Consider the following 17713-nt stretch of genomic DNA (forward strand, 5'->3'; position numbering starts at 1 on the left):
GCAAGTGGAGCAGACCTGGACCAAATCTGTGGCCTAGTGTCAAGCCCAACCCAGATCAGCCACCAGCAGATGCGTAAGAGAAATAAATAGTGGTGGTTTTAAGTCACTGAGTTTTGGAGTGGCATGCTATACAACATTATTGTGATAAATGCTTAGCTAAGACAAAATATGGCACCAAGAAGCTGACACATCTCCGTCTCTGACTTTTTGCTCTTTCTAAGTAGTCCTACTTCCCCTAAACAACTCCAGTGCCTTAAGCTGTGGGTACAGAACAATATTTCAAAGGCTGAATGAATAAACCAAACTGCTTAGTGCTTTTACACCTGTTTCTATTAGGAGTATGTCCCCAAATTGAACTCTTCTTTTGATGCCTGTTTAAAACATGACTTTCAAAATACTATAGAGTGATACACTTAAAAACAGACATTCCTTGCTGTGGTGTGGCAAATAGCATGTAGGTGCCTGTATTAGGAATTAAGAGAAAGGTTGAGTATATACCTTTTTTTGAGGCTCATCAGGGGTGTCCATGGGAGTAATGGAGCCCTCCTCAGCCTCTGAGTGGTTTGACTCGCAGGATGACACGCTGACAGAGTCCATGCTCTCACCAGAGCTCCCGCTGGCGGTGGACTTGGGCTGCTCTTTGGTGGGAGTGGGACTGGTGATCAAGTCAGACCCTAGAAACAGTCTGGAAAAAAACAGAATGCCAAGCATTTGAGCTGTCACAAATCTGGAATCCATGATTAAGCAAATATTTTGTGTTGATTAAGCCCTTGATGTTTTTTCAGTCTTGTGTGTTCTGTCATTATTATTTTAGGAGGGCATTCACTATAAAGTTTCTAATAAATAGCTGTAAACATCTTGTCCCAAAAGAGTATTTCCAACTTCAAAGAACACCTAGATTATTCAGTAGTAATCTGAAGTCTTTCTAGGTCAATGGTCCTCTACATTTTAACAGTCTATGGACCACCTTGGCAGGATCAAGACACCATCACCATACCCCCATCACTTCCTACCATAAAATGATCATCACAGGCTAAGAAAGGATGGCACTGCTTTGGGTAAGAAACCAAGGAGGAAGACTTCTATTTCCAACAATCTGTGAACTACAATATCCTAAGCCCTTCCTCTATAAAACAGCTAGATAAGGAATATTAAAAACTCTTTTTAGTTGAGCTTGCAAGATAGGAAGGGAAATCCCTACAGGCCTTAAGTGAAAAAGGAACTGAAAACCAGAAGCATGCGAGCTAGTTCTGCAGCTGCTCTGGCGGGGGAGTGGGAGGTGCCAATCTTGGCAAAATAGTGATGTGGGTTTTAATGCACACAGGGCCCAAAGATGAGGCTTTCTGTTTATGAAAGGTGAGGAGTTCGAACCAAAACTATATACAGCCAGGACCCACAAAGGGCTATACCCTTAGTAAAAAGACAGGCCAGAAAAGTATCTTTCTACTAGCATAGGAAGACAACAGGGAGCCTGTTTTCGCCTGAGCATGGAAAGAAGAAAAATGTCTCCTATGAAGTCATGTGTGAGCTGGGTCTGTGCCTCATTCCAATTTTCTATTTATGTGGTCTAGGGGTTAGAAACTCTCAACCAGTGACACTGCTGGTAAACTAGACTTTTTCTTTAAAAAAAAAAGGAAAATCTTGCTAGACGGATATACCTTCAGCCCAGGCTTCAGAGAATCCCCTGATAAAGATAAACTTGTGGTACAAAATTACAAAATACACACAAGGAAATATTCCACTGAAAGAGAGAGCCAACAGGCATAACAAAAAGCAGGCTTAGACTCCTGAGAACTTCAAATTTGAGAACTGTCAAAACAAAACTAATAATGTGCTTATTCATCCAACAAATATCTGCATGTCTCATAAGCCAAGCTACAAAATAAGTATATTAGAAAATATTAAAGACATAGAAGAAGAAATTGAAAACTGGAGCTCAGAGCAAGAGATTCTAATAAAGGAAGAATATAATTTGAAAAACATTTCACCTCTAAGTGAAAAAGGTGGTGACTTAAATTCAAAACTCAGTGGAAGGATTAAATAACTTGAAGAAAAAAATCATGAACTAGATGACAGATCTGAAGAATATCCTCAAAAATCATCATAAAAAGATAAAAACATAGAAAGAACAGTGAAAAGATATTGAGAAAGCAATAGGAAAGCCCCCCATATGTGTAAGAGGAGTTCCAGAAGACATGGAGAGGATGGAAGAAGGCCCATATCAGAAGAGATGGTGGCTGAGAGGATTCCAGACTTGGTGAACCATAGGAATCCTCCCATCCAAGAGCCACATCCTGAATAGGGTAAGACTAAACTCTCACTTAAACTGGTATATCAAAGACAAAAGGAATTCTTAACATCAACAGGGGGCCGGGCACAGTGGCTCTCAAAGTGTTCCCAGCACTTTGAGAGGCCGAGGCAGGATGAGCTCAGGAGTTCAAGACCATGCCAGGCAACATAGTGAAACCCCATCTCTACTAAAATACAAAAAAATTAGCTGGATGTGGTGCTATGTGCCTGTAATCCCAGCTACTCAGGAGGCTGAGGCACGAGAATTGCTTGAATCCAGGAGGCAGAGGTTGCAGTGAGCCGAGATCATGCCACTGCACTCCAGCCTAAGCAACAGAGCAAAACTCTTTCAAAAGAAGGAAAGAAGAAAGAAAGAAAGAAAGAAAGAAAGAAAGAAAGAAAGAAAGAAAGAAAGAAAGAAAGAAAGAAAGAAAGAAAGAAAGAAAGAGAGAGAGAGAAAGAGAGAGAGAGAGAGAGGGAGGGAGGGAAGGAAGGAAGGGAGGGAGGGAGGGAGGGAGGAAGGAAGGAAGGAAGGAAGGAAGGAAGGAAGGAAGGAAGGAAGGAAGGAGAAAGAAAGAAAGGGGAGAAAGAGAGACAGAAAGGAGAGAAAGAAAGAAAGACAGAAAGGAAAAGAAAGAAAGAAAGGAGACAGAAAGAAAGAGAAGAAGAAAGAAACAAAGAAAAGAAAAGAAGGAAAGAAAGAAAGAAAGAAAGAAAGAAAGAAAGAAAGAAAGAAAGAAAGAAAGAAAGAAAGAAAGAAAGAGAGAAAAGAGAGAGAGAAAGAAAGAAAAAAGCAAGCAAGCAAGCAAGCAACAGGGATGGGAACATAAGACAGAGGAATAGTAATTAAGCAGATATCAGATATCTCAAAAGCAACCATGGAAGTCAAAAGACACTAAATAATATCACCAAAGTGCTGAGTGAAAGTAATAGTCAGTTTTGAATCCTATACCTGTCTAATATAATTCCAAGAAGGACAGCAAAATAAAGACTTTCTCAGACTAATACTGAGAGGGTTTACCATTAACTGATGATACCACAAGTAGTGGTAAAAGGAGGGCAGGAGTCAGATTAAGAAGGAATGGCATGCAAGACAACTAGCAAGTGGGCTGAACCTAAACAAGTACTGACTATAAAATAACAATAATAGAAACATTGAAGATGAACTTGATTTTTTATTAAATATTTTCAGAATTATATGCTTGAATTCCAAGAGCTCAAGCATATTTTTGCTCTGCCTCATCTCCACCGTGCTATCTCCAGCCCCATTTTTCATGTCTTCCTTTTATAACCCTCCAAGCATCACAGGGACTATACGGGTAGGAGCTAAACTCTGATCACAGAAGCAAAAATAATGCCCTTGTCTTACCGCTCCATAAATTACAAAGTAGATCTTTGAAGGATGTCCACTAGTGGTCCTCCATCCATTACCTCATCAGAGTCTCTAGCGTTCTTCCATTTCTACAATTCAATAAGGTCCTGCTTTGTCCTGCTTTGTGAAGGTTCATTCTGACTCAGTAGCAGGCATCTCTGACTTTCAAGGCCTAAGCACCCAAAGTTTTCCCCAACCTCTTTGGATGATGAGCCATTAAATGTGGGAACAGCAAAAATACATTTCCCAGATTTGTAAACATGCTAAGAAGATCATGAAACATTTTGAAAATAATGGTATGCAAATACCCTTGTATGTACAAGAAATAAGATGGGGGCATATGACCTCCTTTCATAACAGAAACCCAAACTCAACTGCAGATACCAAGGGTTATCCCACAAGATTTTACTAGTAAGAGATGTAGTGAGTGCCTACCACACTTTGTGAAGGACACAGCACCCTCAGAGTCCTGCCCTCTCTGGATTTCACAGTAAATGTTTTCATAGGACTGAACACTTGTCTGTGTCAGTGAAGAGAGAGGATCCAGAGGTATTACAGCACCCACCACAAAACATACAGTTCCCGGGCTTGGAGAGGAGTACAGAGAAGCAGTAGCATAGAAATGAGGATGGGGAGAAGGCAGGAGGACAGAGGTAGCGGCACTCAGGATTAGGCCTGTCTGCATTGAGCATTTTTGTTTTTTTCCTTCAGAATCTCTGACCGCCATAGTGAGTCCAGAAGCTCCCAATTCCTTCTGCTGCCTCAGTTAGCAGAGGGGACACCCAGGATCCCCTGCATGTCTGGACTCCTCTATCAGGGAGCTGATTCCCTGTGCACATGCCAGTCTTACCAGCTGACAAGGCATGGTCAGTCCCCTCAGATTATCTCAGTAGTTCATTCCCCCATATCTGCAAAGATGAAAAGACAGCAAGATACTATGAAAAATTTCCTCAAGAGCTGACTCCAAAAGCTCATAAATTTAGAGTTCAGCAGGGCCAGAATAGCCATCTGAACAAAGAGAGGGTAAGCAAAACATAGGATTATCTTCCAGATGCTTTCTAGTAAAGCGCATGTTCCAACCCATCCACAATGCCTCACATCACCTGATGGCAGGTAGCAGCCTGCATGGCCGCTGATGGTGGGAGACCTTGCTATCCATGTCCAACAGAGGTCTTTATGTTACACCGGGGACATGGTAACACTCGAGGTCATGTGCCATCCCTGCCTCTATGTCTCAATGTGACTCACTGAGGTAGGTGGAGAGACAGTGCTGGGAACTATCAAATGCCCATAAAGACAGTCGGAATCCTGATCCCGCCAAATCCTCAAAAAGATATTAACTAATTAATTTCATTAAAAATAATGGTGGCTTTTCAGGCACATATTGAAAGTTAGACACTGCATATATATACACATACACATACACATACACACACATATAGCATGCATGTATACATATATATACACACATATATATAGTTGTTGTTTTGTTTGGTTTTGTTCTTAGAGACAGGGTCTCGCCCTGTCATCCAGGCTGGAGTGCAGCGGCACAATCATAGCTCACTGTAACATTGAACTCCTGGGCTCAGGCAACCCTCCCACCTCAGCCTCCCGAGTAGCTGGGACTGCATGCATGGACCACAATGCCTAGTTAATACTTGAAGTGATTTTTTTGTAGAGACAGGATCTCACTACATTGTCCAGGCTAGTCTCAAACTGTTGGCCTCACGCAATACAACTGCAAGCATGATAGATAAGGTTCCTGTTTTCAGGTTGCTTACGTTCCACTGGAGGAAGCAGCTAACATGAATGAGAATGAGGGGTGGACAGCAACATTAGAAAGGGTTCTCTCTTGGCACATAACATTTTTGCTAATATTTGAAGGAGCCAGCCATGAAGAAAGAGCATTTCAGGCCAGACATAGCCAGTGCAAACGTCCTCGACACTGGTGAACAGAGGGCAATGCTGTGAGAGAGGGAAGGCTGCTGGTTAAGTCAGGTAAGGCCTAGTAAACCAGGATACAGAGTTTGGGTTTTATTTTAAAATAAAAGCTATAGGGGTTTTTATACAGGAAGCAACATAATCTGGTGTACATGTTAAAAGACAACCTAGCTATTTAGTAGAGAATGAATGGTTGGGTAAGGGGCAGCCAGAAGAGAGTGAAGATGTTACTGGAGTGATCCAGGAAGGAGAAGATGGCGATTCACGACAGAGAAGGCAGTGGAGAATGAACTTAGCAAATGCTTTGAGTTCACGACAGAAGAATAAACAGCTTAACAAATGAGCGGAGTGCTCTTCACTTTCACCCTGGCTCAAGGTCATCCTGTTGAAGACATCTCCACTCACGACTCTGATGGGACCCTCTTGGAGCCCCAGAACCCCTGGGGGACACTCACAGGCTGAGTCTCTTCACCATGCTCTTCCGAGGCTTGGGCGAGGTGGTGCTGGCGTCGGCAGCTGCTTCAATCTCACATGACAGGGCATAGCTGAGAAAGAGAAGGGGGCTCCATGAGGTCAAAGTTAGAGAACTGAATAACAGATTTAAATTCACACGATGTGCTGGTTTTGTTTTAGAGAAGGCTCTTTGTTCAAAGTAAAGATACATACAAACCTTGTTCTATCATAAACATCAGGGGGTACTGATTTAATGGCCCCATTTGACACATTTATCTTACGTGCTTCCTCCCTCACCTCCACTGGCATATGGATTGAGGCTATTTAATTCTGCGTGTTTCAAATACAAGGATATATGCACTTTGGCAGCATCAAAAACTAACTCCATTCTGATCATTCTCATCCCACTGCTAGGCCAGGGGAATAATCTTCCTTCCTCTACTACCTCCCCCTCCTATTTCTTCTCTACTACCTCCTTTCTACTATTCTGTATGTGTGTGTGTGTGCACATGCACATATGACTTAGTTTTATCTAAAGAAAATGAAAAGACTTTTGTAATCTATCTGCTCTTCAATGAATAGACATAGGCAATTATATTACTGATAAAGATATATATATATATTTATTTATTTATTTTAGTAGAGATGGGGTTTCACCACGTTGGCCAGGGTGGCCTACAAATATTTTTTTTAATTTTTTAATTGCCAAAACATCCTCAATTTAAAATGCTCCAGGTTCAGACCTCTATCTGCCAGGCAGATATAACGAACACAAGCACAAGGGGAATTTATATGTGATTCTAAGTGTCTTTTACGAAAGCTTGTAGCTCTAGACAGTAGATGTATTTCGTTACTGGGTAGGGGGGGAAGGGTGCCCGACATTATACAGCCATCTTCAGAGCTTACTTAAGCTGTAGAGTCAGGCAGACCTGAGTTTGAATCCAAATGCTGTCATTAATTCATTCTAATACTTCTCTAAACATCATTTTTTTTTGTCAATACTTATTTTGCTGTCAATTTCACTCTCCCTTATGATAAACTTCCAAAGAAATTCCCTGGGCTAGGGTAGGGATGGGCCAACTTCTTCTATAAAGGACCACATAGTATTTTAGGCTTTGTGGGCCATATGGTCTCTGTTGCAAATATTCAACTCTGTCTTTAAGGCATGAAAGCAACCACAGATGAGATGCAAATGAATGGGCTGTGTTTCAATAAAATCTTATTTATGTAGATACTGAAATTTGAATTTCAAATAACTGTTTCATGTCACAAAATATTCTTTTTTTGTTTTTTTCGCCCCAATCATTTAAAAATGTAAAAACAGGCAGTGGGCCACATATGGCCTGCAGACCAATCTGCCAACCAGCAGGCTACAGGACAGGGACGAGCTGGGCCAGCGGGCAGGGCACTCAAGTGAACGTGCCTTTCTATACCCATCCCACTATTTTGAAACTGTTCCTTGTGTCCCTGCCACACCTGAGTTATCACTGTTCCTCCAAATGCCAAGCATGTCAGGCCACCAAGCTTTTGCTTGTGTTCTCTCTTGGTCTGGAATGTTATTTTCCAGTTCTTCTTTGTTATTATGGCAAAATCTTGTTTCTCTTTTACAGCCCAGCCTAAATATTAATGCCTTTATATTTTCCTTATTTTCCCCAATTCTTCCCATAGGTTCTGTAGCGATGTAGTTACCCATCATATTTCAATGTCTCGTGAGTCTCTCACCCCCTCTAGGTTGAAAGCTCCCTGGAAAGGTACCATCAATTAACAGGAATGACAAACACGGTGACAATGGTGGTGGTGATAACGCTAAGGACACGCATTCTAACAAAGCAATCCCACAGAAGATCTTAGTTACGCCTCACAAACAAACACTCTACAGATGAGCATCCTGAAGATAGGGAGGAACAAATGACTTGTTCAAGGTTACAAAGATAAATCAGTGGCCAAGCAAGAGTCTGAAAGTACATCTTGATGCTATCACCTCAGCTTTTCCTGCCACACCATGCGCCTTTGAAAACCAAGGACCTGGAACCTAGCAGCTGCTCACTAAATAGTTGTTGAATAAATGACCCGGCGAGGTATTAAATGCAGCATTTTTCTTGCCAACGCTTCAGTTCTCCCCTGATGAATGACAGGTGAGCCCACCTCTCCTCCTCTGTCAGGAGCTGCTGCCTCTGGAACCACTGGATGAACTTTGGGTCTGGGGTCATGCAGTAGCTATTGCAGGCAGACTGTAAGAGCTTTATCTGGGCGATCACTTCAAATTCCTAAAGCAGACAGGATACCAAAAATTAAAAAAAAAAAAAAAAAAAAAAAAAAAAAAGACTGGATAATAAGGCCAACCAAATATAGATCTTTTCAACATGAAAATATACCACACTAGGATAAAAGATGAAGAAAACCATCTAGGAGGATTCTGAAATACTGCTTCCTTAAAAATAAAGGAGCTAACTCAAACTCTCCAAAGTCCTTGTATGCTTTAATTTTTAATCCTCTTTTCTCCTTGAAAAAGCAGTTTATAGGAATAAAACAAGCTAGCAAAGCAACCCAAACTGGTCACTATGTAAAGTCCCAGTGGCTTCCTTTTTCTCTTTTTCACTTTCATCCTTGGAATAGAAAAATGATTTTTAAGGTTGTAAGTACTTCATAAATATATGAAAAATTTCTATCCATATTTCTTAAAAAAAAAAAAAAAAGAAAAGAAATACTTTAATCAGGGAGCTCCCAAGGTCCCCATCCCCATCTTCTTCAACCTTTATCCCTCAATAAATAAGTTTTGGTAGGGCTGAGTATCTAAACAGTCCTAGGTCTCATAAAATTGAATGTTTAGATTTCCTGAATCCTTGGGTTTTTACTACGCCACTAAATCATTTAACTAAGTCTTTTAAAACTCACAGAGAGGCAAGTACATAATTATGTTGAAAATTATTTATACTTCTTTGGATGTTTCGATAAAAAAAATTTAAGTCAGCAATGGGTATAAGCTTTAGGTTTAGGTTTTATAGTCAAACTTTCCAAAAGTTTAATATCCTAGTCTAAAAAGGAAAGAGATTACCAACCAGGGTTATTCTGAAGTTAAATAACCGAGAGGGGAACTGAGGGGGCAATAACTGAATTTATTATCATTACAGGACATGACAGAAGTAACTCAAGAACGGCAGATTCTCCAAATCTTAACTTTCCATCCAGTGACCTCAGCCCTTGGTCTCAGTATCCTCAAGGAATATCTACCATCATGCTAAAGAAAAAAGGATCACCTATAAGGGACAGAAAATTTACATTTGTCCAGGTTAGTATCTTGTTACTGATGAGCCCAGCTTGGTTTAGCTCCTCTATGCCTTTTTAGTTTTAACTTCAATGTCATTTTCTCCTGGAAGTTTCTCTGGCCCTACAAGTTGGAGACAGATACCCCAACTACATACTTCTCTAACACCCACAACTTCCGCTTACAAGCCCTTGTCAGGTTGTATTACAACTGCCTATTTATTTGTCTACCTCTCTCCTGGACTGTGAACTTTATGAGGGCAGGGAGCTCTGGTCTTTCTCTGCTGTAATTCCCAAACCCCCTACATAAAGTAGACAGTCAATATTTGTGGAATGTGAAAGTACTAAAGAATAATGAGAATACTACAGGGTAAAGTTATTATTTTGCTCACTCATTTTCCTTTGAGTCTTTTAAATATCTATTTAAATATACCATTTGAATATAAAAATCACAGAAAAATTTCAAGAATGTTTTATCTTGAATAGCACAGTTCAGAACTGTGCTGTCCACAGAAAGACTGAAATTGATGTTGAGCAACCCTTCCTATGCTGACAGGAAAGGAAAAGAATAACTACCTACACCTAAGACAAAGACTATTTCCTTCCCTCTCTCGAGTAGACCCACGAGAGTTTACCATCTTTATTAACTCTTCTATGTCACTTGCTCATCGGAAACCCCTTATCCTTAATAGGGTAAACCTGGTTTTTATTTTAATTGGCAAATTAGAAAATTGTTTGTATTTATGGTGTGCAACGTGATGTGCAACATGATGTTCTGAAACATGTATATACCGTGGAATGGCTGAATCAAGCTAACATATGCATTACTTCACATATTTATTTGTGGGGAGAATACTTAAAGTCTACTCTCTTAGTAATCTTCAAGTATAAAATACATTGTTATTAATTATAGGGGTGAGCCTGCTATTGCTGAAACTAATTGTAAAGGAGATAAGGAGTGAACAGGGAAGAAGTGTGGGCTTTGGTGCACCAGGACAGGATGAGAACCCTGGCTTTGCCACCAAGAGATTCTGGTCCAGTAATTAAATCTCTTGAGCCCTAGCTTCCTCACCTTTGAATTGAGGATGATAAAACCCACCTCATAAGGCTAGTGGGGGATAACGTATAGGAGCATGCCAAGCAAAATGGTCTATGATAAACGTTCAATAGGTGGTAACTCATTTTTTTCTGCCTCTACAAAGAAACGTAAGTCCCCATTTATTTCATTTTTTTCATGGTCAGACAAAGGAAAACAGAAAACCACAGCCAATCAACTCTACTTACCCTTCTCCTTTTCTCAAAGTTTATCAGTCCACCCTGAAAAAAATTTTAATAAAAAGAGTGACCAACCAAGCTCCTTTAAAACACAGCCTTATGTTGCTGTAGGTCACATTAAAATAGATCAAAGGGGTGATAAAGTCACAGTTATCAATGATCCTATAATTATGGCTACTGTGGAAGAAGAGAATCCTGTTTTGCTTTAAAAAATTTAATTTATTATTAAAAGGCAGGATAGGCAGAAAGTCTTCTCTTGAAATGTCTGAAACCAACTAAAATAGTAATGATAAATAATTACAAATCAGGATCCAAAGACACTTGCAGAAGCAGTAAAGATAAAAGCTAGAGTCAATATTCCATTACACTTTTTTCCCTTACCAAAAGCAACTAAAACAGATGGTCATTGACTCATATGGTTTATCAAAAGGGAAGTCATTTCTCCATAGCATCATGAAAAGTTAAGTTTCAATTCTTCATCCCCTCAGCTCCTATTCTCAGTAGGCTGAATTTAACTTCTCAATCTTTGATTACTCCCCAAAATTCCCCAACGCTGATGGGTGTTTCCTGAGATAAGCTGAGGAAGAGGATGTGAAGAGACACAGAGGTCAGGAAATACAAAATGAATAAACATGTCCTCAACGCTGTGGCAAATCCAAAGGTAGGTAGATCTATGCAAAATAACTTTTTACTTCTTCTAATTAAGATACAGTAAAAGCAGGCTGGTTGCATATGATAACCAGGGGGTAGGATATGCTGAAATATACAAGCAATCTTTCAATCTCATCTCCAATTTGAAATTTCTTCTTCACTTATTATTTTATTGCTGCTACTAACAAGTTGTTTGTCTGAGTTTCCATGTATTTTCCCTTTCAGAGAAGAGGGGGATGAAGGCAGTAGGGGGGTAGAGAGGGGGAACAGAGAGGAAGAGGGAGGGGGCACAGAGAGAAAGAGACAGAGAGAGAGAAAAATACCCCACAGCAATACAAAAGAAAACAGCAATACAGAAAGAAAAGCACATTTGAAAAATCACAAATTTGTCTAACTCCCTACCCCACCAAGCAGTCCTACTCAACATTAAAGTCTTGAGGGTTTTTTTTGTTGTTTGTTTGTTTGAGACCGAGTCTCACTCTGATGCCTAGGCTGGAGTGCAATGGCAGGATCTCAGCTCACTGCCACCTCCGCCTCCCAAGTTTAAGTGATTCTCCCGCCTCAGCCTCCAGAGTAGTTGGGATTATAGGTACCCATCACCGTGCCCGGCTAATTTTTGTATTTTGGTTTTGTTTGTTTGTTTGAGGCGGAGTCTTGCTCTGTCGCCCAGGCTAGAGTGCAGGGGCACGATCTCGACTCACTGCAACCTACGCCTCCCGGGCTCAAGCAATTCTTCTGCCTCAGCCTCCTGAGTAGCTGGGACTACAGGCATGTGTCACCATGCCTGGCTGATTTTTGTATTTTTAGTAGAGATGGCGTTTCACCATATTGGCCAGGCTGGTCTCGAACTCCTGACATTGTGATCTGCCCGCCTCAGCCTCTTCCAAAGTGCTGGGATTACAAGTGTGAGCCACCGCGCCCAGCCTAATTTTTGTATTTTTAATAGAGACAGGGTTTTACCATGTTGGCAGGCTGGTCTTGAACTCCTGACCTCAGGTGATTCGCTTGCTTTGGCCTCCCAAAGTGCTGGGATTATAGGCATGACTCACCGCGCCTGGCCTTAAAGTCTTGTTCAAACCCAAACCTACTCTTTCATGAGCTCTTTTCATCACAACCCCTCATAAGAGTTAATTGTGGGCCCAGTGTGGTGGCTCAATGCCTGTAATCCCAGCACTTTGGGAGGCCAAAGCGGGAGGATCACCTGTGGTCAGGAGTTCAAGACCAGCCTGACCAACATGGTGAAACCCTGTCTCTAGTAAAAATACAAAAATTAGGCTGGGCGCGGTGGCTCATGCCTGTAATCCCAGCACTTTGGGAGGCTGAGGCGGGCAGATCATGAGGTCAGGAGTTCGAGACCAACACCGTTTCTACTAAAAATACAAAAAATTAGCCGGGTATGGTGGTGCCTGTAATCCCAGTTACTCGGGAGGCTGAGGCAGGAGAATTGCTTGAACCCAGGAGGCAGAGGTTGCAGTGAGCCAAGATCATGCCATTGCACTCCAGCTTAGACAACAAGAGCAAAACTCCATCTCAAAAATAATAATAATAATTGCGATCTCCCGTGTTCTCTCAATGCATTTGTTTGAATTTCTGTTATTACTACTGTTCACTGCTTATTTTGATATATTATTGCTTCCACTGGATTTTGAACCACTTCTGGTGTTAGTGTTTCGTATTATTCTTTGTATTCCTCCTAGCAGCTAGCACAATGCCATGTCCTTTTGGACCTTCAAAAGATACTAAGAGAAGTTAATTACTCTTTGGGGTATCCAGTGAGAAGGAAGGCTGCAGGCCCAATCACACCACTCACATGGAACTCACCTCAATGTAGTCCTGCAGGGCAGTGTCAAGCATGGTCAGGTCAGTCAGGAAGGTGCCCAGGTAGGGCACAGTTCCCTGCATCACACCCTGAAGAGCAACCAAAGCAAAACTGTCTTTATTGTTATTGAAGAGTTGAAGGGTTTTAGGAATCTTCAAGCTGGAGCAAGTGGATGTATTTAAGGCCTAACTGGGGGCCAGTGGTGCTAACCTCCATGAATAACATTTTTAACATTTCTACACAAATAGGATAGAAACTCCATGATCTAATGTCTAACTTATGAAATCATGAAAACCAAGCCTCAAAGCCAGGAGATCACACACATCTGTTCAAAAGTGTTGACAGTGGGGTTTATGTTTTGCTTTGGCTCTAATGAGAAGGATATCTGTTCCCTCTCAGAGCATGGGACATTCCTGGTAGTCTGGAATAGTCAATGTACTGGATAGTCAATGTCTGGATACTCAATGTCTGGATAGTCAGTGTCTCACCACTGGCTGTTGCACACAGAGAAGTATGTACCACAAAAGTATGGGGCACCACTATTAAAATGACCCCTTGGGCTAGACTTAGTGACTCACTCTCAAAGAATAGAGGGGGGAAACAGAAAAACAGTAACCTCTAAGGGAGAACCTGGCTAACTCTACCTTAACCAAGTAATAAAGATCACCATCATTCGTGTCACCATCAACATGACACCAGACGTCACACAGAAACCATTCATTCACTCCTTGATGTGATATGACGAGAAGGACACTGCACTCTGTGATATTCTTTCTAAAAATCCAGAAGCTCAGTCTAATCACTAGAAAACAGCAGACAACCTCAAACTGTGAAACATTCTACAGAATACCTGGATGGACTCCTTAAGACCATCAAGGTAATAAAAAACAGTCAAGAAAACACTGTCGTAGACCAGAGGAGACTGGGATGACAGACAACAAAATGCAGCTGGTACACTGGATTGGGTCCTGGAACAGAAAGAAAATACTAGTGGAAAACTGGTGAAATCCAAACAAAGTCTAGATTTTGGTTAATAGTATTATGCCAGTGTCAGTTTCTTGGTATTGACAAATGTGCTGTGGTTTTAGAAGATGTTAACAATGAGGGAAACTGAACTTCTAGCTTTGCAGCTTTTCTGTAAATCTAAACTTATTCCAGAATAAAAAGTTGGAAATGAAGGTGAAGGCACTTCTACCTACAACGGCAGGGATACATTATATTCATTTCACTAAATCTCCTTCAAAATCATCTCTCTTCTTCACGAAGCCACCAAGGCACTAACCATCCTAAAGGAAAAGTAAAAAGGGGTCCCCATGGATCCCTTATCCTAAATCCCATCGAGCTAATTCTGGAAATTTTAGCAGGAACACAAAGGCTCAACCAGGGTAAAGTCAGGTTACTTGACATGAGGCTGGCTGCCTCCTCAGCCAGAACTGCTTTGTGAGGTTCATACCAAGGAGGGTTTTGTCCTTCAGGAACTCACTGTCAGCTGCAGTGTGTCCTTCCCATTCTGTGTACAAGGTCTCATCCTGTACTAAAATAACGTATTTTTTGGTAACAGCTATTTTTAGCTTGTCTTTGAACAACCAAAAAAGTTTGTAACACTGTGAATGTTTTATAGGTTTCACGTTGCAGAAGAGTCCTATCATTCAAAAACACTTCTTTCTTATGCTCAGCCTTCCAAAGAAAGAGAAAATCCTCTTAAAGCAGAATACTTAGAGTTTGTCAGTCTCTACTCTCCTCCCTCTGGTCTTCCATACTTTGTGCTAACAGTCAGAAGTTTAAAGTGAAGTTAAAGTTGATAATAACTATCTTTCAGTCTTAAGGAGGGAGGCATAATGCTCCTTTAAATATTGAAAACTATAAAGATTTGGTTAGCCTTGGGATTAGTAAGGAGAGCTGGGCAATGACTAGAGGGTTTAGAACAAACGAAAGGATCTCTGAGTACAATGACCAGGGCCCTGTGGAGAAGACACTCTTTCTCCTTGGTCACCACGTATCAGAAGATGACTACGGTAGGAAGCTCAGCAGGCCCTCAGGCCAAGGTGGAGCAGCTTCTAAGCGCAGGAGGGGGTGGAAGAGACTGCAAGAGGGAGGAAGTCTACCTGCTGTAAACTCCCGCTCACCTTCAGAAAACAACTTTGCCAGAAAACAGGATTTGCAACCCAGTGTTTACTTCCTACTGGTTGAATGGGGGTAATCATCTCTCTCCTACAGACCTCCCAGGGCTGCTGAGAACAAATGGGGTAGAGAATGGGAGACCCTTTCTTGGAAACCTGGGTGCCTTGTTGACTGAAGGTGCCAGTGCCATGTGGGAGCCCAGCCGCAAGCGCCCCTTCTCCTCTGTGAGCTATCAGGGAAGATGAGGGCCAGACATACCATGTCCTTCTGGAGCTGCAGCCGCCTCTGGGTACGCTTCTGGTTTTCTTTCACACTGCTGTCCAGGTTTGCAAATTTTGAGGTTCCTTCCTAAGAAACAGAAATGCACACAGAGGGAATTGATACAGGATGCCACAATGGAGAGAAGAGGCATGTAGTTTCTCACACACAACCCTGCATAACTCTCGCTCAGAACGCCATGCAGAATGAAGAGGCCTCTGACGGGCTCTCACAATATATATCATGCAAATACTCGGCTGGCTTGTTGCAAGTTGTCTATTTATAATGAGGCTGGTGGACTTGGATTTTCTTGTTCTTCCCCAAAATTCATTTTTTTTTTTTTTTTTTTGAGACGAAAAAAAACCGCTCAGTCTCGCTCTGTTGCCCAGGCTGGAGTGCAGTGGTGCAATCTCAGCTCACTGCAACCTCTGCCTCCCGGGTTCAAGTGATTCTCTTGTCTCAGCCTCCTGAGTAGCTGGGATTACAGGAATGCGCCACCACACCTGGCTAACTTTTGTATTTTATTTTATTATTATATATATTTTTTTAGTAGAGATGGGGTTTCACCATGTTGGCCAGGCTGGTCTTGAACTCCTGATCTCAGATCATCCACCTGCCTCAGCCTCCCAAAGTGCTGGGATTACAGGCGTGAGCCAGCCACCACACCCAGCCTTCCCCTTACTTTGTAAGAAGATTACCTGACTTGGTTATGAAAGTAATCATCAGTATAAGCCAGGCAATTTGCATAAATGAAGACACTTTTACAGATCCCAAATTAAACTCAAAGTAATCAGATATCCTGAAAACAATGATCGACTTCCTCTGTACATTTTGTGATTTATTGATCTTGGCCTGACATGGATGTGCCAACATTCTGTGAAAGAAAGGGACTACTTCTGTAGTATTTCTTAGCTAAATGAAACTTTTGCACCAGAAGTTTTCTGAGGAAGTCCAATATTGTACTACATGACCAATCCATGAAAGCCGAACTTTCACACATCCCCAGCCCCCGGTCAGTTCTTCTAAATTGCCTCTAAGGTTTGAAACTCTTACAAATCAATCCTTCCTCCTGGTGCCTGAGGACACATGGCTACCCTTTCTCTCCTCCTGTCTATTGTAACAACAAACTCTTCTACATAGAGTAATCACGAGTTTGCTGACTGAACATTAAGTGCTTTTGGTTTTGTGGTTGTGGGGACTTGTTAAGTTCTCATTTTCCAGGAACTGCATGAATGGGGGGTAAATTGCACAATTCAGTAGTATATAACTTCTATACTAGTTTTTCCTTAGTCACTTTTCCTGAGATTTATGTATTACCAGAGCACATGACCTTCCACTACTATAAAACCGCAAAAGGATTTTTTTCAGTGGCTTGGTCTTGCTGATAGTGACAGAGCACCAACATGCTCCATCTCTCACCAGCCTTAACTCAGGTCCCAGGCACACCACTGGGACGGAACCCACAGTGACTCATTATCTATTTAAGTTCTTCCCATCACAAATGATAATAAAGAGAGCTACTAGTTAATGATCTCCCACTCATTGTTTTTCCCAGGGATGGATGAAAATAGCCTATACCAGACATGGTGGTGTGCACCTGTAATCCTAGCTACCAGGAGGCTGAGGCAGGAGGGTTGCTTGAGTACAGGAGTTCAAGTCCAACCGGAGCAATATAGTGAGACCCCCACCTCTAAAAAAAAGAAAGCAGCCTAATACGTGCCTTTCCTGTGCTAGATAGTTGTGAGTCCTCCCACATTTTTGAGAATTTGCTTAGAGTGAGAAATCAATTATGTCTGACTTGAGTACGAGGGCCCACCTCTTTCCAGTGTGTAGGTCCTTCTGGTCTCCCTTCAGTATGTCAGTTATGGGCAGAGGAATAATGTATCAGAAATTATTGTAGACATGGCTAAAATTCCTAAAGAGGATTTCTGAAAAGTTCAAAGGTTCCTAAGAATCACAGAATAACAGAGGTGAAAGGGATCTCAAAAGAGGACTTAAGACAACCTTCTCATTAGTCAGGAGAGAGAAACACCTGAGATGGGGAACTACAAGACTGGTTGATTCCATGACTTTATGATTTCATGAGAATGAGATTCCATCCCTGCTAGAGATCTAAAAAGACTGACGAGTCCCAATTATTCCAAATGAGGTGTCAACTGAAAATCCACTTATCTGCCACATCCAGCAGTTTCAGTTTTTCCTTCCTCAGCCCCAAATCTCCTACTCTGCAACGTCACGCAACACCAATCCTTTGAACCTTCTTGAAAGTT

The 17713-nt window shown here is 41.6% G+C and overlaps 1 protein-coding gene across 3 annotated transcripts in view; it reads right to left on the reverse strand.

Annotated features, from left to right (window-relative positions):
• RGL1 (ral guanine nucleotide dissociation stimulator like 1) overlaps positions 1 to 17713 on the reverse strand; it is a 287005-nt gene that overhangs the window by 15211 nt on the left and 254081 nt on the right. For all 3 annotated transcript variants that reach the window (XM_007989218.3, XM_007989217.3, XM_007989216.3), the window contains 6 exons: positions 15444 to 15533; positions 13067 to 13153; positions 10604 to 10636; positions 8201 to 8322; positions 6058 to 6147; positions 499 to 685 (listed from right to left, as the gene is read on the reverse strand). In XM_007989218.3, the coding sequence (XP_007987409.1) occupies positions 499 to 685; positions 6058 to 6147; positions 8201 to 8322; positions 10604 to 10636; positions 13067 to 13153; positions 15444 to 15533 (609 nt within the window). The remainder of the gene's footprint in view (positions 1 to 498; positions 686 to 6057; positions 6148 to 8200; positions 8323 to 10603; positions 10637 to 13066; positions 13154 to 15443; positions 15534 to 17713) is intronic.

This window comes from Chlorocebus sabaeus, chromosome 25 (genome assembly GCF_047675955.1).
Source record: "Chlorocebus sabaeus isolate Y175 chromosome 25, mChlSab1.0.hap1, whole genome shotgun sequence".
NCBI lineage: Eukaryota > Metazoa > Chordata > Mammalia > Primates > Cercopithecidae > Chlorocebus > Chlorocebus sabaeus.